Raw genomic sequence first — 18846 nt, forward strand, 5'->3', positions numbered from 1 at the left:
TGACATTTTTTAATGCGCAAGTGGTCTCCACGTGGTTTCTGGAATTTTACTATCAAGTTGCAAACACTACAACCACCGTACAACGTGCCTCTCAAAGAGAGTTTACCTTGACACTGGCGAAATTGTCCTATTAATTAGTACAGAAAAGCCATATTTTAAAAGAGAAAAAGAAAGAAAAAAAAAGACATTTCCCGCACAAAAAAAGTTAGAGACTAATGCAGTTTTTAGGACGCATGACGGGTTGACGTCGGTAGTCGAATTATTCGCACAATTGCCAATCCTCGCAATCAATATCACTTATAATTACTCTACGTGGCACGTTACTCACACTTTAATCGTAACAACCAAAGGCTCTATACAAGACGACGCGGGGAGCGAATTCTCTATTCATTGCACGGTCGAGACGCTCACCGCACAATTATAGTAAGCAACACACGCACTGTATCAGAAAATAGTTCAACGCGCCGCTGGTCGTGCGATTATGTTAACCACTGCCTAGTGACGCATTACCACGACATCATTGCTGTGATTTTGCTTCATACGACAATTGTCACTTCGCTATTACTGCCAGTAAGCACCCAGCGCGCGACGAAACTCCGCGTAAGCTAAGAAAAACAAAGTAGTGCATCAGTTCTTCGATTATCACTGGATTCACGTTTTCATATCAAAGTTTTTTTCTTTCTCAATATTAAATGGGTAAGTGCGACTTATATGTATAACTTATTCATAAGAGGTGTATCTCTTTAATTAATTGGACACTTGTTGAAATTAAATTGTCTGACAGGTATACTCGTAAACGTAACTTTGACGTTTATAGCTGAGTAGGGGAGATCGAGGAGAGTTGTGACATCTTCGATTTTTGGGAACTTGTTTAATGCGAGCAAGCTCGCAACAGCGCGTGTTTGATAGCTCGAGACTTGAATTAAAAAACGCGCGTTATTGCGAGCTCGCTAGCAGTTAATTAGGTCTTAAAAATCGATGTTGTCACTACTCTCCTCTGTCATAACTATCCTCGGTCTCCCCTAGCTAAATTAATTACTTGTTTTATTGTAGGTGAAAAATGAAGAACATTGATTCAATCACATAGTAGTCAAATATTCTCCTTTTAAATCGATATCACAGCAGTAGGAGTTTCTATTTAACCGACTTCAAAAAAAGAGGAGGTTCTATGTTCCAATGTTTGTATTTTTATTCATTCAATTTTTCCGAGACCAAAAACTTTTTTATTTGAAAATAATCTATACTGAATATGTACTTGACAACTCTTGAATTTTTCATGTCCTAGTAAAATTTTTATGAACAAATCAAAATAACTGAACAAACCAAAATTTTACAAAACTAAAAATTACAAATAAAATATACCCTGGGCATCGCCCACTTGGGGCATCGTCCTAGTATATTATTTTAAGAATATAATGATACAGACAATGTTTAGCGAAGAGAAAATTGGATTTATAGTGATTTTTTGAATATCTATATATCTATCAGTCTCATTCTAAAAACCTTTCGTCTATGCAACAAGTATGGCGCTACTTGCGTGTGACGTAACATGCAAGTAAGTCTTTCTCTGTTTAATCTAATTTATTAGGTAGCTTAAAAATTCATTGTGCATCTATTATTTCAGTTTGTATTTTCGATATGGATTTTACGGGATGATCGTAAAAGTACTTAACAAAATTTGGAGTTGAAATAAAAAACAATCCAAAAAGACTCCAAAAACCAATCTTAATTGTTTTTCTGTTCGATAATAGGGCTATGCGGTATTGGGCTTGATGGCAATAGGTACCGGTATTATTCCGGTATTCAAATTTTAAATACACCGGTATTTCGATATTTTTTCGGTATTTCCCCTTATTCTTCTTTCTTTCTTTATAAGTTTGTTGTTTTGTTGAAATACCGGCAAACCACTATAAATGTAAAGCAAGATTTAATAAACTTACCTTTTAATGAACAAGTATTAAAACAAAAACTACTTGTTAATTGTTAACTAATACTATTATCTAATCTCTTTAATTTTTCGCCGAAAATTATTTCGCCGATTATTAGTTTTCAACTAACTTTTCGCATAATTTCTTTTAGCCAAAAGATCACTTGCCAACTTATCAAAAGATTTTGTTTTATTTCCCAACCTCACAGTTACCAATTGTAAGTTTGGTCTGTCTGTTATAAAGTCACTTTTCAAAATGCCAGCTTTCGGTTAGTAGAATGTTTTGGTTGGCGTAATATTGCTTTCGCTGTACAATGTTTCCCAAATGTTTTACTGAATAAGGGTTTCGTTTAGTAACTGTGTTACCATTTTCACTTGGGATAAATTATATTCAGGTTTTTTTTTATAATTTTAATACAATATTTTTTTAATTACACTCATTTTTGGCCCGTAGATCCCACGCAGGCCCAGTGCGGATTAGAAACTTCACACACGCCATTGAATTGCTTCGCAGGTTTGTGCTGGTTTACTCACGATGTTTTCCTTTTCTGTAAAGCTCGTGATTCGAATGTAATTTCGCACATGAATTTCGAAAATTCAGAGATGCGAGCCCGGGTTTGAATCCACGATCCTCTGCTTGAGAGTCCATAAGTCAAACCCAAACCACTAAGCCCCCACGGCTTTTCAATCAAATTGCTTTCATTTATTTTAACTTACAGTTAACGTGCTTGGTATACATTGCGTTAATCAATCTCATTAGTAGTCGCACCTGTGACCCTAGCTTTACATAAAAACAGTCAACTTCATTATAATGCTGTGAACCCATTGGCGCGATGACATTGTATTATTGAAATTATTCTCGTAAAGGTTCGATCACACACAAGTGATTGATTTTACGTGGAACAGACCAAGTGATTTAACTTATCTACAATGATTTATTGAGTCAGACGTTACTTTGCGGAGGTACATATCAATGAACTGAAACAATCACTTTGCTCACCCGCGACCTTATGATACCTTTATGCAAGAAATGTGTGTTCGTGCAACTCGTCCACCTCCACACTGTAAGAACACATAAAAATCACACAAATCCATCTATACACTGATGCGTTTCGAACTCAACCCGAGCTCATCTTCAGAGCAACACAGATCACCATGCTGTCAGAAGTTAGACTAACATCTGTTATCAAGTGTCTATAATATGTATCCATAAACTGAGTTCAATATAGGTACCTATTTAGTCTGACACCACACGTGCAAGAGAGTTACGTCTGCGCGACATACAGTTGTCGATAGAGCTGCTTTCCGCGCCTTTGGTTAAAAATAATCTCTATTTTTGAGATGGCTGCGCGTTTATTACTGTTGCAGTTAGTTTTTAAACTTTTCGTGCCGACGAAAGTTCTGTCTTGACGGCGGCACTTTATTGTATCAAATAAATCTTCCACGGAGTCGATACGTAAGTACAGGCCCTTACCTATAAAATGTGTGGTATCATGCGGGGGCAATGTACGCGGTAACAAGAGAACAAAGACATTTTGTACTTCATGGGAAAGTGACAAGTTTTCCCGCAGTTCATATCTCTTTTATTTCCTTCTTTTTTTTAAGTGAAAAGCTAAAGCAAGTAAGTAAGTGAAAGTTAGTACCTGTAATAAACATTATAAACAAAGTGCGAGACTTTGAGATAAGTATAGGTACCTACCGGTATGATATTGAAAGGGTATTTTGATTTACCCAGCCATACTTGGCTGTGGCCTGACTTTTATTCATATTCATTTCTTCATTCAAATTCATGCTCATTACATTATTAGATGGTTATTTTAATAGGTAGGTAACCTAATATTTTAAACAAACCAATACCCCCGTGTGGGAGCTTGAGTTTAAATCAATACCTAAATTGCCGTAATTATGTAGGTAGTTATTTGAAGGTAACTTTCAAAACCTAGTCTATAAAATTTATTACCCACTGAAATATTCAAAATATCAAGTTGCAAATTCACTAAGCAATTAAGGACTCTATTAATCATAAAAACAATGTTCATTTACAATGAGCTTATGCGTATAATTTCTTGAATCATATTTTGTAACATATCGTAACCATAATTCATCTTAACACTACAATAGGTACAATAATCTTAAGTTTGCATAGGTATCTAATGAGTAGCATAGTGATCTTGTTTAGTTCAACAGCCATGCTCCCTCGGAATTAAATAAGAAGATTAAAAAAAAGGTACTGCTTTCTTAGTAAAACAAAAGTATAATAAAATCACATAATATCAAAAATCCATAGACAATAAAAAATGTATTAAAGACTAAAAAGTTAGGTTCTTCGGAAACTAGTTCGGTTGCCAATTCGATGTATATTCCATAGAAATTACTTACGAATCGGTGTCGGTAAAGTCACAAAGCTTATATTGTATGATCGAACGGAACGCTTATTAAGCAGGTACCTACCTACTTCAATCAATAGAGAAGTGAATGAAAATGAAAACCTTTGTCTGTAGTGATAGGACGATAGGTAGGCAAGGGAAAATGACGGTTGCCAAACGGAGGCCAAAATGGCGGTTGGCAACCAGCAGTTATACTACCTTTTATTATTAGTATTATTGTTTTATTAACACAATGATTAAAAAAAAGATGTTGCTGATGATTGTGCTGGTGAAAGAATTCGAACCCGAAATAGTAGATTCTTCGGCAAGGGACTAAAACAAGCCATATGGTTGTTTAGCCTCGCGTTAAACACTACTTTTCACTTTGAATGCGAGGAAAAAAACGACGCTCTATGCAAAATTACAATATTAGATATTTTTTTACAACGTATGCTCAATTATAGGAATGTCCATAACATCAGTTTAAAATTCAAATACTTACCTAAATAGCATGTTTTTTTTTTATATTTTTACACAGTTTTCATTTTGATCTTATTTCCACACCCTTTAAATTGTCTAGGTCTACACTTTCTCTTCTTATAAACTTCTTATAAATTGTCTATACACAATCACTAAAAATGGCGATAACCCTCCATTCACAAACACCGTGATGAGGTCCAAAGTGAGGGGTTTCCAAAGTTAGTTTAAAAAAAATACTTTTAGTTCCTAGAGACTAATAAGGAGCTTTGGTCCCGATAGCAGGTGGTAGGACCTTGTGCAAGGTCCGCCCGGATTGCTACCACCATCTTACTCGCTAATCTTGCCGTGAAGCAGCAGTGCTTGCACTGTTGTGTTTCGGCGTGGAGAGTAAGACAACCGGTGAAATTACTGGCACTCGAGGTATCCCATCTTAGGCCTCTAGGTTGGCAACGCATCTGCAATACTTACCCCTGGTGTTGCAGATGTTTATGGGCGGTGGTGATCTCTTACCATCAGGAGACCCACTTGCTCGTTTGCCATCCAGTCGAATAAAAAAAAAAAAAAATGGAGAGACTAAAATAAAATTTTAAGAGCATGAGAAGTGAAAAAGTTTTTTATTCTTATCTATTATTTCTTGCATTTACAGTTTAAGTATGGCGCATATCAGTAGTGCACCCACCGAGCCAGCGTCGGAGCCCACCCTGAGCCGGGCCCGTGAAGCCAACTGGCCTGCAGTGCTTTTCTTCATCCACATCCATTTGCTGTCGCTTTATGGACTATGGCTGCTCTTCTTCGAAGTCAACCTGCTGACTATATTGTTCTGTAAGTTAATCACACCAAAACTAAAATTGAAACAATTAATAACGCACAAAATATCACCGAAATCCATAAAAGTAAAAGCATTGTGAAACAGATCACGACATGTCTCTTGCAATTAGCGCAAAAGTTCTTGAATACGTCTTTTGTAGGTGTAGGGTTCCGTAGTCAACTATATAGGAACCCTTATAGTTTCGCCATGTCTGTCCGTCTGTCTGTCTGTCTGTCCGTGGCTAAGCTCAGAGACCGTTAGTACTAGAAAGTTGTAATTTGGCATGAATATACAATTTTTAGGGTACCTCCCATAGACGTAAAATGGGGGTGATTTTTTTTTTCGACTAACCCTGTCGTGTGGGGTATCGTTAGATAGGTCATTTAAAATCATTGGGGAGTTGCCAGGACGATTTTACGATTCAGTGATGTGATTGCGAAATATTCAACTTTAAAGTGCAAAATTTCATTAAAATCGAGTGCCCCCCCCCCCTCTAAAATCTAAACTGTTGGGTGAAAACAGGCAGTAGTTTAAGAATAAATAGCAGCCTAAGATATAAAATATACCTAAACATCTAAGATGCCGTACAAAATACGAAATCCTCAGAAAAAAAATACTTGATTTTTTCGTAATGGCTACGGAACCCTATCTTGGGCGTGTCCGACACGCTCTTGGCCGGGTTTTGTTGCTATCCCTCTCGAGGGTTTTGGAAAAAAAATAAGTCCTCACGTTGAAGCTCGTAAAATCTTCTATTTTATGCGCTAAGACAAATTTCATGACGTTATTAGAACAGTTTTGATGGTGCGAGTGTCACCGTGTTCAAACAAATCGATAAAAATATATACGTTTCATTCATCACTTCTTCTTCTTCTTCTTTCGGTGCCCTCTCCTATCGGAGGTCGGCAATGATTAGGTAATTTAGAGACTGCCACTCGAAAGAGGGATCTGGTACTCATTCCGAACCGGTCTCTAAGGTTTCTTAACTAAGAGGTACGTCTACGGCCAGGTGGTCTGCGGTTTTGTATCTTCCCCTGGGTAATTAAGCTGAAGTAGACGATACTTGTCGTTACGCATTATATGCCCCAAATACAACAGCTTCCTCAGTTTTATAATACGTATCACTTCCAAGCTTTTATTCATTCTCTGCAATACCGTTTCATTTCATACTCTATCCTTCCATGATATATTTATCTTTCTTCGGTATAACCACATCTCGAAAGCTTCCAACCTCTTGCACATGGTTTGGGTCAACGTCCAAGCTTCTACTCCAAACAGAAGAACGGAAAAAATATAACAACGCACTAAGCGACCTCTCGTGGAGAGTTTGATATTCCGGTTGCAATGAAAATGAGACATCCTACCAAAGGCTTGTCAGGCCTGTTCTATGCGACATTTTACTTCCGTGCTATGTTCTTCCTGTTCATTAACAATGCAGCCAAGATATCTAAAGGAACTAACTCTTTCCACTCGTCTTTGCCATCGAGGCCCTTCCTGCGTAAGATATGAATCAGTACGTCATGTTTCACTCGGGCAAAAGCCTTTTCATAGTTTATGTAACAGACATAAACCGCATGATTCATATCCCAGCAACGATGCTTCGACACCTGGTACCCAAAAAGCGCAACAGAGATATCAGTTTCACAGTTTGTAGATACGACCATGGATTATTCATCACTAACATTAAGTTATTCTTGTTGTTTAATTTAATTTATCAAAATCGGTTAAGCAGTTCAACAGTTGCGAGCGGACATAGCATCGGGCATACTATACATATATGTACGTACGTACAGTTTAAACACACAACCATATTTTGGGCTCCGCCGCAATCGGGTATAAGAAAGACACTGTACTAAGAAAACGTCATTAATTAATGAAGATGTAATTAAAAATGTCGTGTTATACCAATTCAATCAATTACTAGCACGCTTCTATAGTTTAACCAAGGTTGGACTCCACCAATTTTGTGGTTAGACATTGCCGCAATGGCAATGTTTGTGGTAGTGACTTAAGATTGCAACATTTTTGACCTAATTTACTAGTAAATAAGCTTCTTTCGTGTACGCTTGCAAGAAAGAGACCACAAGATGCCAGGGATGTCAGAAAAGTTTTACTACTCCCCATTGATTTGCTTCTTTTATAGTCGAATATGCTACTAACAGCACTGTGTCCTTATTATTGACTTATATATATCAGTAATCATTCCAATCTGTTTAAGTTATCCATAATAATGCACACAATTTTTCATATCATTGACACCTTCTGGTAATGTAATCACTATGCCACTGAGAATATTCCCATGTATTATGGAAATAATCTAACCATTTCAACGCTCAAATTGCTCATTTATATTCAATTTACTCTATTGTACGTCGCATTGAATAACTTACTCCTAACTTAAAACGTAATTTGTTTGAGTAGGTTCCCTTGTAAACAGTTTATTATTCCGATAATATCTTCCATACTCTTCACTTCACTTAAAAAGCTAATAATATGAACCTCCAATCATTTCAATGGGACGTGTTACCCAAAGATGCATTTATACACAACTAGCTGATGCCCGCGACTACGTCCGCGTTGAATTCGTTTATCTCTATCCCGCGGAAATAAAGCAATTTTCCGGGATAAAAACTATCATATTTCCTTTCCCGAGACTCAAACTATCTTTATACTGAATTTCATCTAAATCAGTTCAGTGGTTTAGACGTGAAAAAGTAACAAACAAACAGACTTACAAACTTTGTCATTTATAATATTAGTGGGATAAAATTGTCATTAAGCTCCACTTGAAACATCGTGTTTATAGAATTCCCTAAGGAACTTCAAATGTGTCAGCAAAAGATAACGGGTATTTCAATCATTGTTACTAGATTGGTGACATAGGTTGAAAAATTAGGAACAACATTTATAACCATCGCAACTCAAACGTACCCTTTAATAAGTTGTTTACGCTTTTACATCTTACTTCCCCGCCGCTAAATATAGTTGACAGTTTATTTATTTCTTTGATATATTTGGTCAATCAACTTTTTGTTGTCTGGATAACGTCTCCTGCATTACCCATTAAATGTATGATTTTATGGGGTACAAGTCCACTAAAAGTTAGAAGTTGTGACAGTTTTAAGGCAACTCCTTTATGTCTCATCTTGTAAGTGTGCTTATAGCATAAATTGCAAACATTTTTCTAACAAAGTGTTACCATAATGTGTCCTGAGTTACGGGACAGAATAAGAACACGATATAAAATTGATTGACCCACATAATATTTTCTGTTGGTAGTGATCGCCTTGACTTCCTTCGGTATCCTGGGTGTCACGACGGGCGCGCACAGGCTGTGGGCACATCGCACGTATAAGGCCACCACGGGACTGCGGATTGTGCTTATGCTCTTCCAAACTATGGCTGGACAGGTAAAAATATATCTGTAGGAAATCTACCAAGAGTGGGACTTGCATAATAAGGGTTCCGTTTCACCGTACTGATAAAAATAAGTTTGTTAAATGACAATTAACTAACCCTTAATTTTTTACTTCTTTATTACTTGTCATGATAGCGGCTATCCCTACCTAGTACCTGCACCAGATGTTTTCAACCTTTTGGTTTTAACGGCACACTTTTCATTCATCAAAGATTCACGGCATACCAGTACAAAGTAGCTAAGGGCGAGTCGGACTGGCGCGTAGAGGGTTCCGTACAGTATACCCATAGGGTCTATATTGACTCCCATAACGTTAAACTTTCGATTTGGTTGATCCATACCGTTGTTTGTCATAATCGTTGCTCGTCATATTATCTTTGGTCATAATTTCAATAGTCATAATTTTCTTTCGCCCCCTTTTATTAGTCATAACTATTGAATTTCATACCGTTATTGGTCAAAGCATTTAATGTGGTGATTGTATCAAAAGGTAGAAATTCAAAAGGAATATTATTATTTGGCATAGCGCTTATTAGTCAGAACTATTGAATTTCATACAAAATTCATTTAATGTGGTAGGTAATTGTATTGATTTGACATAACGCATTTCTGTCAGCTGGTACTTTGTGTAAGGGGTCACAGTTCTAACCTAACATAACCTAATTTTCCGGCAGCTGTTTTTTGTAAGGGGTCGCAGTTCTAACCTAACCTAACCTACTTTTCTGACAGCTGGCACTTTTTGTAAGGGTCGCAGTCCTAACCTAACCTAACCTGCTTTTTTGTCAGCTGGTCCTTTTTAAAAGGAGTCACAGTTCTAATTTTCTAATGTATGGCATGTATTATTTCTGAATTTTAAAATTATTCCTTTAAAACATTAGAGAATAAAATGGTATGAATAATAATAATAGTAATTATAAATATATGACCTACAATATTTATGAAAAATAAACGGTATGCCTTTTGATATTATGCTGATCAATTTTATGACTTTTGTCTTGTATGGCATGTAACTTATTCTACTTAATCATTATATTTATTTCGCGTTATAGCTAACAACGATTATGACTATTGATTATTATGACCAAAAATAATATGGGTACCAAGTTCTGACTATCGAAAATCGAAACAATAAAATTATGGGTGTCCAAGGGATCCCACACACCCATTAAGTCCGGACGGAAAACCCTCAAAATCAAGATCATACTAAACCTTACGCACACAAAATTGTTATTTTTATTGAAATAAGGAATTTACATAAAATAAACAAATGAATATTACAAACAATTGACAAAAATTAAATTAGTCCTTAACTAAACAAAACTTATACTTAATCATTTGCAACTTATGTAGTACCGACTTGATAACAGTTGAAAATACCTTCACTTTAAATAAATACAATATTGGACACACTAGACTCAAGAACAAAATATTCCTAGTTATATTTATTAAATCTTATCCATACTATAAATATTTATTAAATCCGTAAACAGATATCAAAGTAACCACATTATTTAAATTAAAAATCTGAATGACAGAGGATACTCATCAGTGAATATTTAGAATCAGATCGAATCAGAAACCTTTTATAAAGCATTGTTTCCATTTCAATGCCATTTTGACTTAGTTCCGAATGAGCAGGTATCTCATTCCCAAAAATACCTACAAACTGAGACATGGATGCCCAGAAAAACCGGAAAATCCGTGCTGCGTGCTATAACCCCTACACCACTGCTGGACAGGAATCTGGACACGAATTTTTCCTATGCATACATATCTCAGGTTGCTTATTTCTACTATGCTACTTAAGCAGCAGCACTAGCGACATCTATGTTTCGTCGAGAGACGTCACATTCTTTCGGAACTAACCGCTCACCCAGACAAGAGATGTCGCTACTAAGCAATCAAATTATGACTGGTTTTTTTGGAGTCTTTTTGTATTTTTTATTAAATCAATTCCAAATTTGTTACTTTTACGGGTATCCCGTGAACCCATATTGAAAATACAAACTGAGACATGGATGCACAGAAAAACCGAACTCTAGCATTAAACCCATTTTCCCCTCGACGTGTCTATCTACCCTCGCCGCACCGGCTCGGGTGGCTATTATGAACGCCTTGGGTAAAATAGCTCGTTTTATGCTCTTGTTGTACAATCTACTATTTCGGCGAAATAAAGGTTGAGAAACCATGCATAATTACAGGGTTTATAATTAATGATTGATATTATATTTTTCAGGGCTCAATATACGATTGGGTGCAATGCCACAGGCTGCACCACGCCACGTTTGAGACGGACGATGACCCGTACGATCACAGAAAAGGCTTCTTGTACGCCCACGTGCTGAGTCGCCTGCGCAAGCTTAGTCCACGACAAGAGCAAATAAGGGATTCCCTTGACATGTCCGACTTAAACGACGACGCCGTTGTCATGTTCCAGAAGAAGTAAGTATTCAACGCGTATATCGAATCGACCAAGTAAGTGCTTTACCATTTTTTGTGACAGTTCGAAGAAGTTTTTTTTTTCTGATGTAGTTCAGAAAAGAAACCACAGGCTGACCACAATAATGACTTGTTAGTGAAGAATCCATCCATACTAATCCATACTAATATTATAAATGCGAATGAGTGTGTGTTTGTATGTTTGTACGTTTGTATGTTTGTTCGTCTTTCACGTCCAAACGGAGCGACGGATCGACATGATTTTAAGCATGGAGATAGTTAATGGGTCAGAGAGTGACGAAGCCTACTTTTTATCCCGAAAAAATGCACAGTTCTCGACGGAACAGCGCGCGATAACCGAATTCCACGCGGGCAAAGCCGCGGGCAAAAGCTAGTATTATAAATGTGAAAGTGTGTTTGTATGTTTTTACGTCTTTTACGTCGAAACGAAGCGACGGATTGAGGTGATTTTTGGCATAGAGATGGTTTATGGGCCGGAGAGTGACATAAGTAGGTTCTCATGAAACTCCAATATGTATAATATAGAGATGCCTCAAAAGTTGAACACAAAATGGATACGGAAAACGAGTGCCTAAAGTAAGTGAACGTTTGAGCTTGATAAAGATAAATTCAAATTGGAATTGGAACGGCACGTTTTGACTACAGTTTTGACAGGTGATACAGGTTTCTTGAATGTACAGTCAAGGGCATAAATATATATACGTTCCCAAGGCTTCAAAAATACCTGTACAGTTGATTAGCCAGAAATATCTGTACGGTAATCCTGCCAAAAAATATGTGATCATTTAATTAGTCAAAAATATGTAGACATTTACATGGCCATAAATAAATGTTAAATGTCGGGAACGTATATATATTTATGCCCTTGACTGTACCCTGTAATTTGTTACACTGTTAGGTCGATTAAATATTTTTGAATTGTCTAGATAATAGCAAAACAACTGAACAAATTATTGAACAAATACAGGTTGATTCACAAGAGAGCTGGCATGAACGGATTTAACCAAAGTACCATGTAACTTAGACATTTCTTAGAAAAATTACAGATGCACAAAATTTTTATATTTGTGTGAAGTGTATTAGATAACACACAGATACAATTCACAGTGCCAATTCAGTAGTGCCAGCTCTCATGAATCGACCTGTACACCATCTTTTTTTTAACCCCCGACGCAAAAGGGGGGGCCGCTAAGGTTAATACTTTAAAAAATACAACTTAAGTACTTTAGTTTCCTGTTAACCTTAGCAGTCCCCCGACGCCGACGACGCTTAGATAAAAAAAATTACTAGATACTTATACTAAATTAACTTAGGCTAATTTTGCGGGAAATCAGCATAGTCCCCGCGGGATAGGGATAAACGTATTGTTCGCAGATGAAGTCGCGGGCAACAGCTAGGTAGTGCATAATTATTTTTTACTTTTTAATTTAATCGGGCGTTTTTATTTTTATTTTTGCTGGCGTTTTTTTATGTCGGGGTTTTTTTAAATTTTTAATTTTTCAAACATTACATCAGGCGCCCGCGACAACTGAACAATTTTCCGGGATAAAACCGATCCACGTCCTTATCATGACCTGAAATTATCGTCATCATTTCGGCCTACGTCCCACGTGGGCCCAGTGTAGATTGGGAACTTCACATACACCATTAAATTTCTTCGCTGGTGTGTGCAGGTTTTCTTAGCTTCACCGTTAAGCTCGTGGTTCGAATGTAATTTCGCACGTAAATTCCGAAAAATCCAGAAGTGCGAGCCCGAGCTCCTGCCAACGACTCTATGCTTGAGACACAAATTAACGCAATAGGTCAAACCACTAACCACCATAATTATAGCCGCAAACTATACTCAGCGGCAAAAATTTGGCCCACTCTACATACAAATTTAACTTGCAAGATTGACTACAGCAGACTGAAGACAAACAGGTGAAAGACATAACACAGGGAGAAAATATCTCAAGACATCTCACCAGAAGGGTGTTTACAACAACAATCAAATAAAAGTCTTTGAAACTAACTGCAATCTCAAGACATCTCACCAGAAGGGTGTGTACAACAACAATCAAATAAAGTGCTTTACAACTGTTTTGATAGTTCCAATACTTCCAATTTCTTTAAATAATACCTACTAGCTCACTGTCTGTAGCTTATGGCTGTTGCCTATATAGGTAACTAAGAGATAATAGTCTTTAGCCACATTACTGACCTTAAATCTCAGAGTGTTAAAGGAATTTTTGTGTCGATTATAGGTACCTATTTTTTGGGTTATCGCTTAGGTCCTTGCTTTTGTTTACTTGTTTTTTTAAATTTTATATGAGGAGCTTTACAGGATATGAGGGCGGGCGTATAGTCGGGAAAAATCCATTCACCGCGAATGGGCCATAGACAATACCGGACTCTCACCTGCTAAAGTTCTGGCTGCACGTCCCCATACCTGTGCTCTGGAGGCCTAGAGGGGGGCGTTAAGGGGCCCAGAAAAAATCTTCACCTTAATGCCTTCATTTGGCGAGACTAATATGTTATTGAGGTTTTTAAGGTGACAAAAATTGGGGGCGCTACAAAATAACTGATTTTCAAAGTGGGCGTTAGACGAAATAAGTTTGGGAACCTCTGCCCTAGAGCTTCTTAACTAATATTATTAAGTATTGACTACCCCTGTACAGGTTCTACTGGTTGCTGTACGGCGTGCTGTTCCTCCTGCTCCCGCTGAATGCTCCACTAGAGTACTGGGGCGACTCGGTGCTAAGTTCGCTGTTCGTGATCGGCTTCGTGCGCTACGGGGCCGTACTGCATGCAGCGTGGCTTGTAGAGAGCGGCATCTGTGTGTGGGGACTCAGGCCGGGCGAAAAGTAAGTCATTAGGTACGAAACGACATCTCTCTTTAACACATTCGCAACTGGCATTTGTTTCCTGAACTCTAGGTCCTTCACTCAGTGCTGCATGCTTTTCATTACAGTGGCATAATGTTAAGTATTCATAATGAACTATGAACAATTACTTTGCTCACCCGCGACCTAACGGTAGCTACATAGTATTCATGCTTCTTCTAACACAAGCTGTGTATTTGAGGTATATTTCGGTCCATAAGTATACCTACTTCCCACCGCAGGGAACAGTCCTATACTCAAAGTGAGAGGGCGTGAGTGTTGAAAATGGTAATTTTTCCCATAAACTTATTTATTCTAACCTACATAATACCATTTTTAATAAAAACAATAAAATTTGATAAAAAATTATAGACAAATAGTTGCGACCATTTTCTCGAAAACGTTTCATTTATGTAGCTACGAAGTACCCATCTGCCTCTCAGCTATTATAATCAACAAATAAGTTATTCATAATGTTGCTTCCAGATACCCTTGGGACTCCAATTCCGTGTTCGTGCTAACGAGAACTTTCTGGCCTCACTACCACTACCTCATTCCGAATGACTACAAATCTGGGGAATACGGCACATACGGTAGGATTATAATAATAAATTAGTCTTTACCCGCGGCTTTGCTCGCGTGAACAGTGATCCGGTAGTTGATTTAATGTTCCAAGATGTCGCGTTGCTTGAACAATTTCATGTTTCTATACTTGGAGACTAAGATTATTACGTTGGGGGTTAAAATGTACCTTGAGTCCTTATCTCTTCAACATTTGATTTGTAGACAAAGCATTCCGAGCTGTAAAAACAGGGTCTCTAGTTGTGTCCCCAAAATATTGAATGGATGTGTCGGTTTAGTTACGATTTTTTTTTAATAATTTTCGTAACAAAACGTACACATCCACACAATATTTTGGGGACACATGATCTGGAGACCCTGTTTTTACAGCTCGGAATCATGGTCTGAGTCTACCACCCAAATATTGTTGAAATCGGGTATGACTAGAAATTTGCAAACCACAATTTGTCGACTCCTTCCTGGAATTTGATTGAGTAGAATAAATGTATTTAAAATCATTTATTTCTTTTATGAGCTGAAATTCGGTATATATAAATCCAGTGATAGTAGTATAACCATCTGGTAGTGAAATTCTGATAGTCCAGCCAGGATCGTCTCCGTAGGATGGAACTCCTCAACAACAGTTAGTGGCATCGATTTGAAATTTGATACAGAAGCGTAGTTAGGATGCGAATACAGTCAGCAAAAAAGTCTGAATTAAAATGATTTCTGTATCAAAAACTTTTTTGTTTCAGATTGTGGTTGTTCTTCCGCTTTCATCCGCGTTTGGGCCGCACTTGGGCTAGCCACAGAATTACATACTGTGGAACAGGCCACTATCCAAAAGGCACTCGCAGACGCGGCTACATCCAAACGACCTCTTAAGACCTGCATATCAGAAGCAGCAGACAAACAAGTTCTCGCGGAAGACCATTTCCTCAAAAGAGAGTAGATGTTAATGTTATGTACCAGTGTTCGACATCGATGCGCATAAGATTTACTTGACACTAGATTAGGATTTCGTAGTCCATCCGTCTTACTTTGGTGCTCAACTTAGAGCACCAAAGCTCAACCACTGCAAGCGCTAGAAAGCTGATTTTTTTTTGCACCACGCCGACAAAGTCGTAAAATAAAACATGAACAAGAGACGATTTATTTTTATCGCTTTTTTAATCCATTCCGATAGATAGTTTTTTTTCTAAATTCTTATTTTATCTCGTTGGCCCCTTTAGCTTAAAGGTCTCTACCCATTACACCGTATCATATCATGACCGTAATATAGCAACGCGTCAGGCAAAAATATATTATTTGTATGATAATCTCCCTCTAGCACATCTCGTAACCAACCGTCGCCGTCGCGTGTCATGTATGCGCTTGACATTCCGTCTCTGACACGTTCCTATTACGGTCATAGCATGATACTATGTCACTACATCGTGTTTCGTGCGAGACATGGCTAATATGTTCAAGTAGTATTTATAGATAGGCCGTTTTCTGCAATTAGACGACTTATTGCAACGACGACCAGATGGCCTAGTGGTTAGAGAACCTGACTACGAAGCTTGAGGTCCCGGGTTCGATTCCCGTGTCGGGGCAGATAATTGTATGAAAAATACGAATGTTTGTTCTCGGGTCTTGGGTGTTTAATATGTATTTAAGTATGTATCTATATATATATAATTATATTTATCCATTGCTTAGTACCCATAACACAAGCTTTCCTAAGCTTACTTTGGGACTAAGTCAATTGGTGTGAATTGTCCCGTGATATTTATTATATTATTATATTATTTATTATTGCACCTACTTTACGTGATTGGCTGTGGGCACTATTCATGGCAGCCTAACTCCTGCAGGAAAGCTAGCAGACCCTTCACGTTGCCGACTACTTCCTCGAGTGATCCCAGTGACCTGAAGTAGGATGTAGTGGCAGTGTCTTCTACCTTCATGCATGCTATGCACATGTAGCTATCAGTAGCACCTAGGTTATGTAATGTAACCGGCTAGCCGGTCGGAGAGATAAAAGGCGTGTGGTAAAATAAAAATATAATACAAAAGTAAAATATATGTATAAAATTATTTCAGTCAGCACTGCTCTTGTAAATAAATTAAAAAAACACTGGCCTGAGACTTGTAAGACAAGAAGGATAACCGAGCAGGGTGGTAAGGTGGCCTCGGGACGTCCAGTCGCACCGGCGATCTGCTCCGAGGCAGCGGAGCGGAGGGAAGTGGAGATGTAGAAGATCAGCAGGAAAAAGGAAGAGCTGGAATAAACACTTGCTTGCTTGCTTGCAGCACCCATCCAAGTCTCGTTTTAGCGTCGGGCCAGAGAAAGAAAGCTAACGAGACTTGGATTAGGTTTTACAAAATATAAAAGAAATAAATGTAAAAAATAAAAAAATTACAAAACCTGCGTTAGAGGCAGCCCTTATTTCACAAGTAGCTAAGTGAGATATTTAGCTATAATCTAGTAAAAGTATTTTATATTTATATTCAAGAAATCAAATTTTGGCTTACGCCTTGCAAAATAGTAGAGCCAATGACGGGAAAAACAAAAGAGTATCAATAATTTTGAATTTTGTTCTTCTGTAAGCGGCCAGTTGCGCACCGTGGAGGTTTGCCATGTTACAGTAAGTGCTTGTTGAGCAAGGCATGTCCAGTCAGAGTTCCCACTATCACTCGAAGTTGAAACCTCCGCAAATAATGTATTGGTTCGTTTTGGGAACTTCGACGTTGCGGGCCTGTGATTATAAATTAAACTAAAAATATACAAGTTTAAAATCCATAATTATTTAATCGTATAGCATACATTTGAAATAGGCTTATCATATACCTACATACACATAAAGTTACAAAATACAAAAACAATAACGATACAACATGCTAAATGTCAACATTCAGGGTGTTGAGCCATGCAACTGCGTCCGATGTGAGGTGCAGTATAATGTATGACATACGATTAAATAAATAAATTGAAGCAATGACTCAGAATTAACTTTGAAATTTAATGTTGTATGTACTACTCGTATAGGTGCTCGTACTTCATGTACCGGTACCGATAAGTAAATAGGTATGATTTCGAACACTGACTAGCTTAAGTAACTTTTTTTACAGATTTGTAATAAATAAATTATTGGAAATCTATAAACGGTGGTATTTTTTAGAGATGAACTGTTGATTGATTCAGATAAGTTAATAAATAAATAAAATAAATTTCATGGGACAATTGACACCAATTAACCTAGTCCCAAACTAAGCAAAGCTTTTACTATGAGTTTTAAGCAACGGATAAATATTGAACATGAAACTACCGTGAGACTCACTCATATTAAATGTAAAATGCGGGTACCTAGTTGTGCGCCGGTGTTAGTTTCGTCGGACAGTCGTGCGAGCAGAGCGGTGGCGCGTAGTGTGCGTGTTGCGGCAGCCGCCGGTTCGCGTGCTCTTGAGAGGAAGGGCTACGAAATAGCCCGAAACATGTCGAGCTAAACTCGGTTTAAGACGTGAGTTATCCGTTATAATAACATTTAATACGGATAAATATACTTATATAGATAAATACATCCTTATATACATATTAAACACCCAAGACCCGAGAACAAACATTCGTATTATTCACACAAATATCTGCCCCGGCCGAGGATCGAACCCGGAACCTCAAGCTTCATAGTCAGGTTCTCACCTGCCTATACTCCGTTTAATTTAAGGTTTGAATTACGGTCAAATTTTAATACACGTTTTTCGATATTTCGAACACAAATGGACTAAAAATACCTACATGTATATTTATTAGCGTTATTTATTATGTTTTTATTATAGAAGTTCACACAATTATAAACAGTTCCGTTGTTTCATTAAAAAAAGTGTGCAAATTTTAACGCTAAGTTTCAACTGTTAAAATAAATGGAGTACGAGTATAGTCATTGATATCCAGCCTAGATGTGTATACTGGCACCTAATTTCAAGTC

At 37.5% G+C, this 18846-nt stretch overlaps 1 protein-coding gene across 1 annotated transcript; it reads left to right on the plus strand.

Moving 5' to 3' along the window:
• The first annotated feature begins 559 nt into the window (after positions 1-559).
• Positions 560-17735, plus strand: LOC141431992 (acyl-CoA Delta-9 desaturase-like). The gene is made up of 7 exons (XM_074093333.1): positions 560-696; positions 5420-5595; positions 8858-8988; positions 11233-11438; positions 14114-14299; positions 14804-14910; positions 15634-17735. The coding sequence occupies exons 2-7, from the start codon at positions 5427-5429 to the stop codon at positions 15828-15830; spliced, it is 996 nt and encodes a 331-aa protein (XP_073949434.1). The 5' UTR covers positions 560-696; positions 5420-5426; the 3' UTR covers positions 15831-17735.
• Positions 17736-18846: the final 1111 nt, after the last annotated feature.

The sequence above is a fragment of the Choristoneura fumiferana genome, chromosome 10 (genome assembly GCF_025370935.1).
Source record: "Choristoneura fumiferana chromosome 10, NRCan_CFum_1, whole genome shotgun sequence".
NCBI classification, from domain to species: domain Eukaryota; kingdom Metazoa; phylum Arthropoda; class Insecta; order Lepidoptera; family Tortricidae; genus Choristoneura; species Choristoneura fumiferana.